This window comes from Homalodisca vitripennis, chromosome 5, assembly GCF_021130785.1.
Source record: "Homalodisca vitripennis isolate AUS2020 chromosome 5, UT_GWSS_2.1, whole genome shotgun sequence".
NCBI lineage: Eukaryota > Metazoa > Arthropoda > Insecta > Hemiptera > Cicadellidae > Homalodisca > Homalodisca vitripennis.
Window position 1 is genome coordinate 73,015,867 of NC_060211.1, and position 16,562 is coordinate 73,032,428.

At 32.9% G+C, this 16,562-nt stretch overlaps 1 protein-coding gene across 1 annotated transcript in view; it reads left to right on the plus strand.

Annotated features, from left to right (window-relative positions):
* Window positions 1-2,059: 2,059 nt before the first annotated feature.
* The window catches only part of LOC124362360, a 95,696-nt gene continuing 81,193 nt past the window's right edge, over window positions 2,060-16,562 (plus strand). Inside the window, 1 exon segment of the mRNA XM_046816795.1 lies at window positions 2,060-2,302. Coding sequence (XP_046672751.1) covers window positions 2,213-2,302 — 90 coding nt within the window. The 5' untranslated portion in view covers window positions 2,060-2,212.

A 16,562-nucleotide genomic window follows, 5' to 3' on the forward strand; every position in this document is an offset into this window, starting at 1 on the left:
TAAACATGAAGTGTAAAGTACAATCAATGACTCTAGATGCAGTTACCTTGTAAATAGCTTATTGCGCTGATAACAGGTTATCAATGTGCAATACATTATGAAGGCTGTTTTACAGATGCAAGGAGGTGTATTTATGCTTGAAATTATTTATTAATTGGTCACAAAGAGTTGGATCACAATTAATAAATTGGTGAACAATGTATTTTAGCTATTAGTACTATTATTTATTATAATTTATATTACTACTATGCAAAAATTGCCGGTTAATTAGGCCAAATCATTATGCATATTGGCCATGTATTTTTTGTACAAATTAACTTTTGTAAAATATGGGGTATTGATATAGTTTACATTATAACTATGTCATACAATGTAAAATTTAATTGTAATCAAATTTAATTGAAGTCGGAAAGACGGATGGTTAATTCTGTAGTTTTGAAGTCATTCTATGTTATAGCAGTTTTTAAGCGTAAAGAGAAACATAAAAACTAAATTTTTCGAAAGAAATGATTAGTCAATTTGGATTTTGGTTTAGCAATTGTTAATTTATCAAGATTTTATTGACACCTCCAATACTTTTGTACGGTAAAGGTTTAAAGTATAATCCATAGTTAATAATGCGTTCATTATAAACATTATTATGATTAAAAATACTATTACTTATAATTAATAAGTCAAAATTATTCTTTCTTTTATCTTTCATGTTAATAATGTGATTTAATAATTTCAAATTTTATGTTTTTATTAAAGAGTCAGAGGAAGTAAAAGTAAAGTAAAAAAGTGTGCAGTAAAAAACTATACACTGTTCATGTAACTGTACAGTGTTTTAATTTTACTTCACATACGCAACTAATATATTTTTCCACAGGATTGAAGTCGTCATTAGATTGGCATGCTCGTCAATATTATAATAATAAAATATGATAACATATTGTGTTTTCTGCTATTTTGATAAACTTCTCCTTAAAAAAATGCAATACAGAGTTTTTATAATGTGTTTGGAGTTTGGTATTTATAACTGATATTTATTAAGACTTTTAAGAAATAACATTTTGTCGTATCTGAGACAAGAAAAACATATATTTCGTATGGGACTTTACGGATATTTTAGCGTTTAAATTGAGGTTGAAATTCGTAACTTTGGCGGTACTTTGGCTGTGGACTGTGGTGTATTTATATACGTTTAATGAGACAATTGGACACAAGCGATGTAAAAAAATCGTTAAAAATCGTGAAAATAAATAAGTAAATAAATTATAACAGAATTCCAAACTGCTTTGGTCTAAAGAAATTAGTAGTTTATATAAAATTACTGAATATTGTTCTAAACTTTATACCAGTACAATTTTGAAACATTATCGTACAAAACAAAATTAATTAAATTAATTACTTGATTTATGTTTTAAAGGATGTTTCATTTTGCTCCAAGTTTAGTCAAAAAGGTAGATGAAAAGGTATATTATGACACCGATTAAATGTAGTAAAATAATTTGGAAAGCATCCGTGAATCATTATCGAAATTTAAAGTCCTGCACAAATATTAAAATCTATGTATACGTAGCCTATCTAACTCCGTATAACGAATGTTATACAGTAAGGAATACGTGAGATCTATTTAACGCAAGGTGCGAGTTTATCGAGACTTATCGACTATTGATGGGTCGCCTTTATTACAGCGGTGCGGGTACCAACCTCCGTCACCTCGCAGACTCGCCATTTATCTGACTTAGATGCGGCCTCTCTGTCCCCGATCAATATAGACGGATAGATGTAGTCCGTATGTATGCAGGCGAGACACAGTCGCCACTGGTAGGCACCAGCCGGGCACGAGGTATTGGCGAGATCAGGCCCCGCCCGCCTCTCCGCTCGCTTCTTTCCTCGGACGGATTAATAAAAATAAACTGGCGGCGCCGCCCCCGAGTGTTAATGTCGTCAATCCGCCCCCTGATGCCAGCGGCCATGCGCGCCCCTCCCTCACGCACCCGCGCCCGACGCGGCGTTAAAACGTGTAAAAATGTACAGGGTGCCCGGCGAGGGTAGACACACCCCGTCGTGCGCGCGGTATATACCCGACGGCAGGCGCGCCAGGCGTCAGTAGCCCGCGGAGCGTCGTGCGGTGAGGATCGTCGCTCTATCTGTCGCTGCCTCGACCACGCGCTAGACATGTGCGTGCTCTCCGTCGTACGGCCTAGCTTTCATTCACACTGACAACATGGACTTTCAGAGTGCGATGGAAACGTTTGCCGAAGCTTGGGTCGCCGCTAATACCAAGTCTGCCGACGCTACTACTAATGGTCCTCAGGTTAGTCGCTCGATTATCTTTTTATGCAATACGAATTACGTTGGTTCATGCACTCAACCGGATAGCGGTCGCTAATTGTTTTGAAACCTAGACACCGTTACCTGTCAAAACCTGCACTATTCACATGTTTTATCCGCCTCAATTTACAGTGTTCATATTAATATAGTTTAACACAAACACACCAGTATAACGGAATGGATTCCGTGAATTCACAGGTTCTATATAGTTTGGTTTGTTGAGAAACTTTTATCCATAACCATAACATCGTCATATTTTACTTGTTAAACAACGTTTTTGATGTATTTATCTTGAATTGGATGACTACTTAAACATAATACGTAAGATATATATTGCCGTGAAACTAAGTAATTTTATTGAACTTCAATTATTTTCTCCAAAAAATATGTTCGACGTAGCCCATGCTTATTAATTTAAAGTGTTTTAAAAATACGAATCTCTCATGAACGTATTATATTTACGTTATAAAATCAAATAAAACTGTGATAGACAAATTAAATGTTAGGAATTAAATTGTAGGCTAACTGTTATCAAAAAAGTTTTTTTCTAACTTTTTTAAAATTTTTGCACTTAACATTAGTTGACAAATACATAGTTTTATAGGCTAATTGTTTTTTATAATATTAATAGTTAATTTGAAATAAACTTAACCAAATCCATTGCTTTTATACTTATTTCATTATTAATATTTTAACATTAAAATTGTAATTACGAATGTAATATACGATGTAAATATAAAACTGTAATATGGCTTTATACAAATATGACTACTGGATCATATACATCCATTAGTTGTTCACAACTTCTAGATTAATTGCGATAACTATCCTGGTTTTAAACTAAAGTCAAAAATATATCATTCTCATTATGAAACCTCACTAGGTTATATGTAATAAATTGTCTTCTAAAACACGTGTTCAGTTTATAATTTTCAAGTATTATCTTCACTCCAGAAACATTGGTTCAATTTCAATTTATACATATGTACCACGTATGTAATATAACCCCCCCTCTAGTATTATATATTTTATATATGTATAAAATATAAATAAACATTGAATCATTAAAGATAATCGCTCAGCCGCAATTTATACAAATTTAATGAACATATATGTATAAATAAATATAGTTCAAAATCATGTGAACAGGCTTTGGACACCAAATCAACTAATTGATTGGCAGACAATTTTAATACATACCAATCTCATCCGTTATTGTATTTAATCTTCTTGCCTCTGTTATATATACAAACTATGTTTTGATATAGCATATAGCCAATTACATATATAACGTATGTAAATAACCTGCTAAAACGTTAAGAACGAAGCCAGGCCCACATAGCGTAAATATTACTAAATTAAATTGCAGATTAGCCCATTGTTCTCCGTACCATTTCATCACCTCTATCAAACTTGGCTTAATGAGACACTTAATTATAACCTTTAATGCCGGTAAGACCTAATTATTTAAAGTTTTGAATTTAATAAGTTTGCCAATTATTAATTCAGCGCATATGTAGGTTCCGTCAGCAATTAATACTTAAATTATGATAATTATGGATGGATCTAGTTAACCAATAAGTTACCAGGTTATGAAGTCGATAGTTCGCAAATAATCATGTTGGCGTGGACATTACAGCCCACGGGGAGTGCTGCCCGGGCGCTGTCGGTGCAACGCATTGTCCTCACGACGAGCGCTATCGTTAAATAACGTAAAGATGCATAATTTGATAATAACGTGATTTATATGCACAATTACGATGTTGCTAATGACATGTTCGCTACAATTTAGACGGAGGAAAGTTGTTCCTGGCATAGATTACTCAGAAGCTCACGTCCGTCAGCGAGTTGCTCATGGATATGGAAGGTAAACTCGAGTTGTTACAGACCTGTCGTTTACGGTTTAATATATATTTAACTTGATGTACTTTCTAATGATTATGTTACGCACAGTTTCATGATCTTCCGATTCAAATAATGCTGTAATCCAATTTGGGCTTAAAGCTCTTATTTGTATTTTTGAATACCTTCCTTCCCTGGCTTAAGAAGATCTTCCTACCTAATCATAAAGTTTTTCCTTAAATGTTTCTATATCTTCGTGGATTATTTATTTGGCGTGCTTGACTTACGTCTTGACTTGACTATTACTTAGAATAATTTACTTATCTCATTATTTGGTATACTAATTAATGCGGATATGTTAGTCCTTATCGTATTATATTAAATATGTAGAATTAACGTACGATAATCTACGAAATTACTTTGACCATAATAATCATTTAAACCCCTATTGCTAGACGAATTTGAGCAAAACGTGTTCTAGCTGAGAGAAAATTACCGTAAGCGATTTAGGAAATACTAGAAATTGTTCGGAATATTCGACAGAGACCATGTATACGACTTACCCAAGTTCACAATATCTGGTTTGGAGTAATTAAATTCAATGGTTAGGCTAGAGTCTGGTTAATCTCAATTCGATGATCTTGATGTCACTTGATCCACAGTTCGGAATATTCGACAGAGACCATGTATACGACTTACCCAAGTTCACAATATCTGGTTTGGAGTATGTAATTAAATTCAATGGTTAGGCTAGAGTCTGGTTAATCTCAATTCGATGATCTTGATGTCACTTGATCCACAGTTCGGAATATTCGACAGAGACCATGTATACGACTTACCCAAGTTCACAATATCTGGTTTGGAGTATGTAATTAAATTCAATGGTTAGGCTAGAGTCTGGTTAATCTCAATTCGATGATCTTGATGTCACTTGATCCACAGTTCGGCGGAGTATTCGACAGTCACTTGACCATGTATACGACTTACCCAAGTTCACAATATCTGGTTTGGAGTATGTAATTAAATTCAATGGTTAGGCTAGAGTCTGGTTAATCTCAATTCGATGATCTTGATGTCACTTGATCCACAGTTTGGAATCAGCAGGCAAAAGTTCTTTAACGAGTATTTCTATTGTCTTCCATACCAAATAGTGTTTTTTTACGTACAGTAACTTCTTGTTCCACAGAAAGTACCTACGAAAATGATATTAAATTTACTAGAATATTAAATTCTAAATATACAATTTGTAAATTTATGGAAAAAAAATTAAACAAAGTACGAGATTGTTGTGTATAAAAAATTGTTAGGGAATAAATGTATTTGCTGGCCACAACCGGGCCACAAGTTTTATAATGTTTTAATATATATTTCCTATACATTTAAAACAATAAATTTTGTAATTTAAGTACCTATGAAAATTGCATCAAATTTACTTGAATATTAAAATCTAAGTAGACAATATTTTGTAAATTCGTCACAAATATATGAAAAAGAAATACAATAAAGTATGATATTGTTGTGTATTTAAAAAAGAATTGTCAGCGAATTGATTCATTTGTTGACCACAATCGGACCACATGTTGTGGAATTATGTATTGTATATATTTAAAAATATAATTTATTTAATATTTCATATGTAATAAAATTATGATCACACACACACATATATATATATATATATATATATATATATATATATATATATAATGTATTGTTATTTCTAGGTTTTTAATGAGGCATTTACTATATTATAAATATTCCAATATAAAAAATATTCCCCAAGTCCGAAATTTCCATGGAATTACACTGGAAAGTTGTACGTTTCCCATAATCCCAGTTCCAGCTGACGGCCCATGTTTCCGTGAAGGTCTTACAGCCTGTCCAGCTGTCCGAGAGTTGACTTATGAACCTAAGCTACTATAGACCTGTCTGTGGACAATAGTATGTAAATATTTTCGCTTAGTCCTGCGCGGCAGTTCAAAGTGGATTCCCAGTGGGTTTATGGGAGGCAATAGTTGGGCCCTTCTCATTCAGACGATATTGTTAGTTCCGTTAGTTTTCCTCACGTCCCCACCCGCATCCATCGGAATCTTACCCTTTGTTTTGTCTGTTTATTACCCTCCCCCCTCCACCCCGGGGCTTTTAATGGCTACGTGACAGCACGCCTCCGCGACCTGTTTTGTACGCAGCCTCGGGACACGAATACAGTAAACATTGTAGTTCTAATACAGTTAGATATTCGACAAATGACCCATTAGTCAATTCTGTTAAGCCTTATTTTCATGCTGAATTGTGATCTCCCACGAGTCTGCTTGTTCCGAAATGCGATGTTGTGTACTTCTCGTTCGCTACGTTGGCGGTCCTGGCGTGGCCATGAGACATCTCACCCACACTCCCGTCGTCCATGGACTCAAAATTGCCACATGTTGCATTTTTGACAATAGCTACTAATTTTAATGGAAAAGACATTTTTCATACTTCCACATTTAATTTGAAAAATGTCTTTTCCATTAAAACCACTTCCATCAAGAATACAAAGCAGAAAATAGCTACTAATGATTCGGTTTTTTGCAAGTGTTTTGCTAAAACAAATGTGTACTGTTTTATACGCCGAAATTATTAAATGATTTAAAATTTATTAAAATAATTATCAATAGTAATATATTTTGTTGTTGATAAATTTCATTGGAAAATTTATAGATGATTTTCCCACATTTTAGATCTTTGGTATTACTGTAGTATTGGCTGGTAAGAACGCTGTTAAATTTAAACTATAATTTCTTTATATTTGTACGTACAATTTTGCAAGAGATTTCGTATTAAATTAAGATTATGATTTCATATGTACGTTTCTTTGCCTTATATGATTACGAAATCATTTTAGAATACTGAATAAATAATAAAGTTTACAAGGAAAATAATAAATTGGATTCATATACTTTTTTTAAATAAGACTTATAGAAATAATCCAAAATAAAAGAGTAGTTCCTAATATAGCTTTAAAATAATTGTCTAACGAATGCTATGCGGGAGAAATACTGCCATAAATAAAATAGTTTGTGAGTGGTCATCTCAAAAATAATTAATAATTAGAAAGTATACATTTAGCAATTAACTTATTACAAAATAAAGCAATATGGTAAAATGCTTTTAAGTTATATATTGAATTATAAAAAGTCCTAATTTTGTAACATTACACATACTTCAGTGGTAATTATACGTTTACTTTAAAGGTATATGTAATGTGTATAATTTAGTTAGTAACTGATTTAAGAAAATAAAATAACACAATACAGTATAATTTCTTACGATTTTACCCAAGTATACTAATTGTGTTTAAAGTACTAAGTAATTATGTGAATGTGAGTAGATAAATTTTTGTCTGGCAAAACCATTAAGTGTTATGGTTAACAATCGAATGTAGGGAAGAAATAAAATGTGTTAGTCAGTGTTATGCAAAACACGATAGAAATATATAAGATAAAAATAGAACATATTTTTTAATCTGTGTGACACGGTAGACTTACATTTTATGCATAATACGTATTATTTATTGAACTAGACAGCTTGTACAAAGACTTGCAACGACGTGTCCAGGCGTAATTTGTAGCTGAGAGATTATGATTAGGGAGAAGGGTATTGTGAAGTATTTAAAATTATGGAAACGATTAGTTAGAGCTACATTGGTCTTTTCTTACATAAGCTGGCTGTAGTGAGGTATAGTGTTGTAAACCCATAACAACAACTGCGGTTTTTCAGTTATCATTTTAAGTTTCATTTTCAAAACATGATAAATACTATCCAATCACTATTGTTTCCTGTAAACTGTTTACTTTTTGAACGTTAAAACGGGTGAAATCTAATTTCGAATGCATTTATTCAATGTAGCCTATAACTAATAAAGATATTTAAAAAACTAAAATGAATTTAGACTTTTTTAGATGAAATCAGACGCATATTAATTGTACCATTAATTATGCCGTAAAAAGAGATTCGTGCGTTCACAAATAAGGTCATATAAGTTTTGACATAGGTCTTATGCAGTAACAGTAAAATAAAAATGGCTGCCATTACAGCTAGTCCTTAACTATCAGAATTAAAACATTTATATTTAATAATTAAAAAAATTAAATGAGTAATTATTTTATACACTTTGGACAAATTATTTTCATATTTTAACATGTTAACTAAATAGTTTCCAAACAGTTAAATCAATTAATTATAAAAACATATGGATATACGTTTACACACCAACAAACGCCAAACTGATTTGTTCAACTTATTGATGTCCAGTGAATCATAACTTAAAAGTAACAAAATAAATATTTATATACATATTTTTTATTTACAAACCCATCTCAAATGACTCCTTTTGCTGTTGACCTCAGTAACTGTTAAGATCAAGAGTATCTTTCATTGTAGCCTCAAACTGAGGACGGATCCCATTGGAAGTGATGGTGTGGGAAGGGTAGCCATATATTCCATGAACATTAACATACATGCTATAATCTGCTAGACATTACATGAACATTGCAGTCTACTATTGAGGATTTCCGAGATAGGGTGAGTGCTTCTTACACATCCTTGAGACACAGATTTACAGTATTCAGAAAATTATTTTGGCGCAGTATCGAATTAAGTAAATTTAAAATTTGGAACAGTTTTTTCTTCTTCAAAATTTTGAATCAATTTAATACGGTGCGTGTTCTGCTCCCGTTCTACATCATGAACTTCGGCTATACTGGCGACCATCTTTCTTATAGTAACAATGTTACACTTCAAAAACTTTACGACCAGTACTGTACTGTTGGTCATAGACTTATAAATCTCAATTTTAAGATATAATCCATACTCGTCCAAAAAAGTGTATAGTATTTCGGTATTTTTATTGGTTATTTAGAAAAACTGTCAAACTTTTATATGCGTCATCGTTTGAATAAAAAAACAGTATACTTTTTATAAGAAAAAGTAAAAAAGGGCTTGAAGGCTTTTAAATAATATGTAAAATTGAGACATATCCCGTACAGTAAAAATGATAACGAAAAAGTGTTAGAAATTTAACATTGTTCTTACGGGGTTAGGATAGTCGTTTCAATACAGCCCGTTCATAATGTAAGCAATAGTTTTAAGATCGTAGACGCCTGCAATATACATCTAAAATTGCGGGGAGGAGTTATATCCATTATTGGTACGCCACTGAGTCTTTATATTATAAAGCGAGATTTGATCATTCATGGTTTATTCATTAGTTATTTATGGAAACAACTAGACTGTGAATTAATTGCCATTAGAATGAAATTGCTATCATTTGTGCATTTAAAACGGTTGATAATTATAAAATTACCGTCTAGACTTTATTTGAAATCTTCTTAAAAGGGTTTAAAATTTATGTCTAACAGGCAAAGCCAGGGAGCATCTGATAAATTATTACTAATTTTATGTTCATGTTGTGGTGTAACAAGTGGTATAAATGTTCAGGTTATGTAGAGGCAGTCATAACTGCTACTAGAGAAAAAAAAGCTACAGTAGAACGTTTGCGAGGTAATTAACTCGCTCCGACCACCGAGTCACGGCACTTGAGAGCTGCGCGTCGTTTTTACAACCTCTAGGTTTAAGCCGTTGTGCGCGGAGTTCGAAGTGCAATCTTTTATGACTTCTTCGGCAATCGAAGCCGTGAGCAATCGCTTCCAGAGGCGGCCTTATCCTTTGGCTGCTGAGGACGGTGGTCAACCATCTAGAGAGAATATAAGCTGCTTTGGGTTGTAAAAAACTTTCTGAAAACCACGAGCAATCGCTTTCAGAGGCGGCCTTTGGCTGCTGAGGACGGCGGTCAACCTCTCGTGGGAATATCTGCTGGTTTGAGGTGTGTATCGAAATAGACACCTTTAGGATGGTGCAAACTATTTACGTTTCTGTTACTTAAAAAAACATTTTATTGCTCCTTACGTTGCCTTCTTTGAAGATAAGAACCAGATTAAGTTTAATTGATTTCTAAATGATGAATTCAAGTAATTTACAGTAGTAACGTAAAATCAGGCCCATCGAAAAATGGCTTAAGATAAGGATATAATTTATATATTATATATATATATATATATATATATATATATATATATATATATATACACATGTGTAAGATAACTAAAAGTTGTCCTTTCCTTAAGCAACGGACTATTTTTATTAAAATTATCTGATTGCCTTAAGTCATAATTCTTCTACATCATGAACAATATTAATATCGTTATCTTTAGTGGGGTTTCTACAGGGCTGGTTAAAAATTGCTCACAGTAATAATTCTTATAAACACATATAATTTCTCATGGAGTGATTTACAAAAATGTTCTTCCTGCCTTTAGATAACTTATTGTACCACAATTTGTGTTGAATCCGTAAAGTGCTAAAGAGCTATATTAAAGTGAGGCGTTCTCCGGTTATTATTAACAATTTTTATACAAATTGCTTGCTCGCTAATAATTCTTTTTTTAAAATTGAAGCGCCCAAAAGCACCATTTCTGGACTAACAGCTTTAATTTATTGTAAAAAAGTACTTCTTCCGCTAGTACTCGAATCTTGCCGGGCTATAGCTTTATTAAGCTACAATACTTTTATACTCATTTATTGTATATATATATATATATATATATATATATATATATATATATATATACAGGTTACGTTGTTACATATATGTTATAATTTGGAGATGATGTTTCTCGGAGAACATGCACGACGCATCTGTGCTTGTCAAGCGCTCCTCGCACCCAATCCTGTGCAGAAGACACTTACCTGAAAAGTACATCCCACACTTTTGTACTATTTACTCGGATTTTAATTTTTCATATATGTTCAAGCTATCCATATCGAGTCACGTCTTCAGTTTAAGAATGGATAATCTATTTCAAAGTAACACATTTTAGTACGATTTAAAACACTCCAAATGTGGAATATTATGCATATATTATGCTATGTTTTTTTGTTTAAGCAATTTTCAATTATAATAAGTCACAGTCAATTAAAAATACCTGATTAAAGGTTTTCTCGAGTAAAGCATGTGGCGTTAATAGAGGGATATTCAGCCATTCACTTTTGGAAATCTCAGTCATTTTAGAAAATCAAAACTAAAATTCAAATAACGTATTATTTTATTAACACTGATTTTTGTATATTTATTCAGTTTCTAATTTACTAATTATAATGGGGAATATTTTGTAGTATAAATAGATGTAAAATTGTAAGGATGTAAACAACCTAATGTAAGTAATTTGTTCTAAAGTGTGAGGGATCTTTTTTTAGATTTCGTTTCCATAATTTGTATAAAAATTACATTGTAAGTTTTTGAAATAACATAAAATGAAATCAATAATTTGGTCCAGAAAAAAACTATATTAAACATTTAGCCTAATTCGAAACCCTCACTAATTAGTTTACCTCTATGTTACATATCACTGCAATCCAGCGTTGAAAACGTAATTGGGTTGTAATAATTAATTATGGTACAATAATATTAATTAGGTAAATACAGGGCAACACCCAACCGGAAACGGTATTCCTCTGAAGATACATTTCCTTCGCCAACACGAATGATAAAACGATTGAACTTCTACTGAATCCACAAGGCTAAATTAGGGCCAAGAAATGTTATTTTACTTTAAACACCAAAGGCTTGAATACTATAAAACTCCCAAAACATTTTGTTTGGTAGTAAGAAGAGAGCGATAAAAGCTCTCTTATCTCCTGTTATATAAATGTTCCCTTCAGCTCAAAAAAATCTGTTTAAATGGTTAAATGGAGAGTAGTGTGAAATAAGTAATAAAGTTTTTTCACAAAACAATTCAAATGGCTGTCATAAAAAGCCTTGAATGAATATAACTTATATACATATACATATATATATATATATATATATATATATATATATATATATATATATATATATATCGTTCCAGGTTTGATTGCAGCTTGAAATTATTATAGTGATTGTCTTCGTAACCCGTATTGCTGGTATGTTATCGTATAGTTCTAAGCATCTTTATAATCCCTTGTGAGATTAAAAAAACCGTATTATAGTAAAAATGTGAATTATCTGTAAAACTTACGTTCTTCCATTCATTGCGTAATAGCTGAAATAGCTATAAACCTTACTCAAATTGTAATAGCCGCTATGTTGAAAACTACACATCAATATCTATGTATAAACGTTTTAAATATAGTTATTTAGAGGATCCGCTTTATTCAGGATCATTTCTGTTTAGTAGTAGAGGCAAAAAAAAACTACGCAAAGTCATAACGAGTTCTTCTAATGCAGGTAAAAGCAGGACTAATCGGTATTTTTGGCTATTCTTCTTGTTTGAAAAAATTCATGTTGTATTTCGTCTCTAAATTTCGCCTTCTTTCATGTAACATTTTGGCACCTCTCTGTTTATATGCATTTTTCTTTTAAAGGTACCAATTAGTTTTCTTAATTAAATTAATAACTAAAATCAAAGATCCACTTTGTAAATTCAGTTGTTACTCTATACAATGTAAATGTTCATTACCTGTGATCAAGTCGGTTCTCATATCGTTCTTTGGTCGGTGTTTTCAACTCCTTTTTATTGCGGATCTAACTGTTCTATTTGTCTCCGAGATGTCATACTGTGATATCTGTGATTCGTAAAATACATTCGGATTATCATTTCTGTTCCATGAAATGTTTCTGTTGCGTAAATGTTATAACTGTACCAGTTATAATTTAGACTAAGAACAGTGATAAGTTATTGACACGAAAACGTATGCATGATTGAATTTGCGTTAAAGGATGACTTATTTGATTGTTTCCTAAAAGTTTGCAGAGTGCTAGAGGGGCGAGTTTCGCCGGTGCAGAGCACGGACCTCCTACCGTCTGGCGTCTACTCAGTCGGGGCGGGCCGGGGGTGAACCCCGGGGGCACGAGCGGGCCAAATTGTTGCTTACCTGCCAGGGCCGCCGGAGCCGCTCCAAATCTCTTCCAGTGATTATCTGTCGACCCCACCTCAGGGGACCAGATTTAATAGAGGATAATCAGCTCGGGTCGGTGCCAGTGGAAGCGCCTCACCGCGCCAGCCCGGGAATTCCACGGCTACGGCATTTCTGTTTCGGCAGCTCTAATAAATGGTTCAGGGGCCGTGTGGAGTTGACTTCTTTGAAGACCGAATGCCTTTGGGTTTTTTTTGTCTAGAAGTGGTTTTATAAAACGGTCCTCACCCTCCCGCAATTTAACAGCTGAACCGTTTCTGTCTTTGGGTTTAAGAGCAATTCGATCCAGACTTATTATTAGTCTGCAGAATCAACAATCTGTTCTATGGTGGAGATAATCATTATGGTCTCATTATTGTGAGCAGAAAATCAGGCAGACATTTTACTGCCGAAATGTTTTCTCGAGTGGATTGGTGTGGCTTAAGTAACAGTAACAATAAGTTAAGTAATTAACATTGTTATTAATATTATTGAGTAATAAAGTTTTTTTTAGTTTTATATCCTGATCCTGATTTATGGAAAGCTAATAGGTACCAAATATATGAGTCACAGCGCTGTAATATAGCCACCTAAGTGTCGTCTAGGAGCGTGGGATAATATCCAGGGACAGTCGCTGAAGGCGCAGAGCTTTATAGACTGTTTACAGTTTTCTCCTTGATGTTGTTTACCCCTACTTGTATAATCTGTTCTTAAATGGACCAATCCCGAGCGTGTGCCCAGTGGAAGACTTGAGAGGTTAGTGTGTACGCCTCAGGCCTCAAGTAATAGCTTACAAAGGCCTTCGTATTGGTGCAAACGTTGTATTCTACAAAGACGGTTACGTATTTTCTCTAGCCTCTCTGTTGGAAACTGTTGTTATATTGTTGATTTTTATTATAAAAACTGTTCAGGAGATTTAAATGGTTGAGGAATTGTTATCGTTGAAATAGATAGTAATTTTACGCAGCCGACTAGATGTTTGATAGAATATGAGATTTGGCTGTACTTACAGTCGTAATTAATTGGGATAAATTTGATGACTTAAATTTACTATAATACGCCTTTTTCGAGATTAAGTTTGAAAGTGGAACTTTCATCATTGGCGGTGTAATTTCCCAGGTTGGGAGAAAGGGATTAGTTAAGCAGCCTCTTACTACCACAGAGTTACTAGTTTACCCTATTCCATGTAATTAGGAACCACTAATTAGTTAAAATTTTATAGAACAACAAATCCGTCTATAAAGATGCTAAATCTAGAGTACACGTAATCCTGGGAATTCCGTGAACCACGGTATCAACAATAAAACGTATCTTGACTCATACATTTGTAATCTTTACCTCAGGAAGTCCTAAAATCACTTAAACATAACTTTTTGATTCGTTATTAATGAATTAGTCTATATCTACAATTGAGAACATAGGGTGTTATTTTATTTCCAAATGGTGCGGAGGAGCAATAAAGTTTTATAATTTACTAATAAAGTAATTTATAATCGATGTAATACTTTAAACTTAATCATCTCGTCCTGCTTAATTTTGCTACTACTCAACTTTCAGTTAGCTGCCAGTGGTTGAATATGTAATGAGCTTTTTAATAACAATGGCGTAGAAGTAGGCATACGGGTAGAGATGTAATGTTAGTACTAATAATACTTTGTAGTATTAATAAGGGGGAGGGATTTATGTTTTGAAGACTTCTGAAAATTGCCTACATAGAAATGATAATAATTGACAAATAATTCATAGTTGAATATAAAATACACCTACACGTTAGGATATGCGAACTTTGTGAATACAGCAACTATCGATACATTACTTTTGAATTCTATTGAGAATTGCAAGACCCATATTAATAAATTGGTTAACCAGAGGGAAAATACCAATACTTGGAGTTGTGGGGAGAAGCATTTTTAACAATATGCTGTTTACTTATAACTAACAATTTTTGTATTATTGTTCTTAGAAATTATAAAATGAGAATCTTACCTAACGAACCTTTGTTATTCTTTTTTTTAAACTTACATTTTTCACTATGCTGATTCGAAAGGATAACACTATTTCAGACATTTTTCATTGTTATAAGGTATACAGAGAATTGGATTCCTTCCGCTTTTTCACATATAAAACACCTAATATGGAAGAAAAAACAAATCAACATACTTGTCACAAAATTGTGGCAACAGAATAAACTGGACGTAAAAATTGGAGGCATACACCTGAGATTCATAGCTGTGTGACGAATCACAAACTATAAGATTTAAAAATAAAACTGAACCACCCTAAACGTGTTCTACACACCACAGGAGATAAGGAGAGTCAGAGAAACGAATTGACGAGAAAAGCTAACATTTTTAGTATATATTTTTTAAATAAAATGATCACTTATATTTGTGTATCTTTTCTTAAAAATTGTGCCTCTTACTCGAATAATAGACGTACGAACCACATTGTATATTTTCAAATTCAAAGAATAAATCAATATTTGTCACTTAAATGATAAGTCGAATGCAAAATTATTGTATCCGCATTTTTTTTAGATATATACAAATAATAACACTTATTTCTTCGACGCATACTACTGCGTTCGTACTCTTAAAGTTTCCCAATTCTGGTTTACTCCTTTTTTTTTATCCAATTAAACATAAGTTATTTTTAAATTTACATTTTAACTAATCAAAATTGATGCTTGATTTAGTTGTAAATGTAGGAATTAAATAAATACATTAAACATTAATATTTAAGGCATTTTTGTTTTACTTCAAAACCAAAATATGCTCCACCTATTTTTTTATCGATTTATTCGGTGTAGAACAGAGGGCAGGATAGCCAGTTTAGGTCGAGCCACGAAACTTCAAGGGTATCTTACTTTTCTTCACTATTGGTTTCATTTGCCATTCTGCACTTCACACCTCTGATTATTGCCTTCCTTCCTAGTCGTCTATAATAACCCGCGAGGTGTTCTTTGTCTCGCCCTGTTTTATCTTTACTCTAAAGTATTCACCATTACATCATATGTCAAATCTTCCACGAAACGCTTGTCACACAAGAGTTATTCACCCATTTCATAATTCACTCATCTCTAAATTCCTGAGATAAGGCAGCGCGCTACTGTATTGTTACACCTCGCTTTTATTGTCCAATTCCAGAATGTGCAAGTCGGAATTTATTACATGAAATCCTGTAGGATTACATTTTCCCACATACATTTTTGTGATTCATTAGTACTATTATACAATCATTTCGATAAACCACCAAGTCTGTTAGTGTCTTTGCTGTTGGTTCTTTCCGAGAATATTTTACTATTAGTTCTCAAAACATCGCGTTCCAGCATCTTTGTTCACCTAAAGGTGGCAAATGTTCGTACTTTATTCTTATCACCCTTTTAAACCATTAATCGTCTAAATTAATAAGTATTAAACGATATCGTA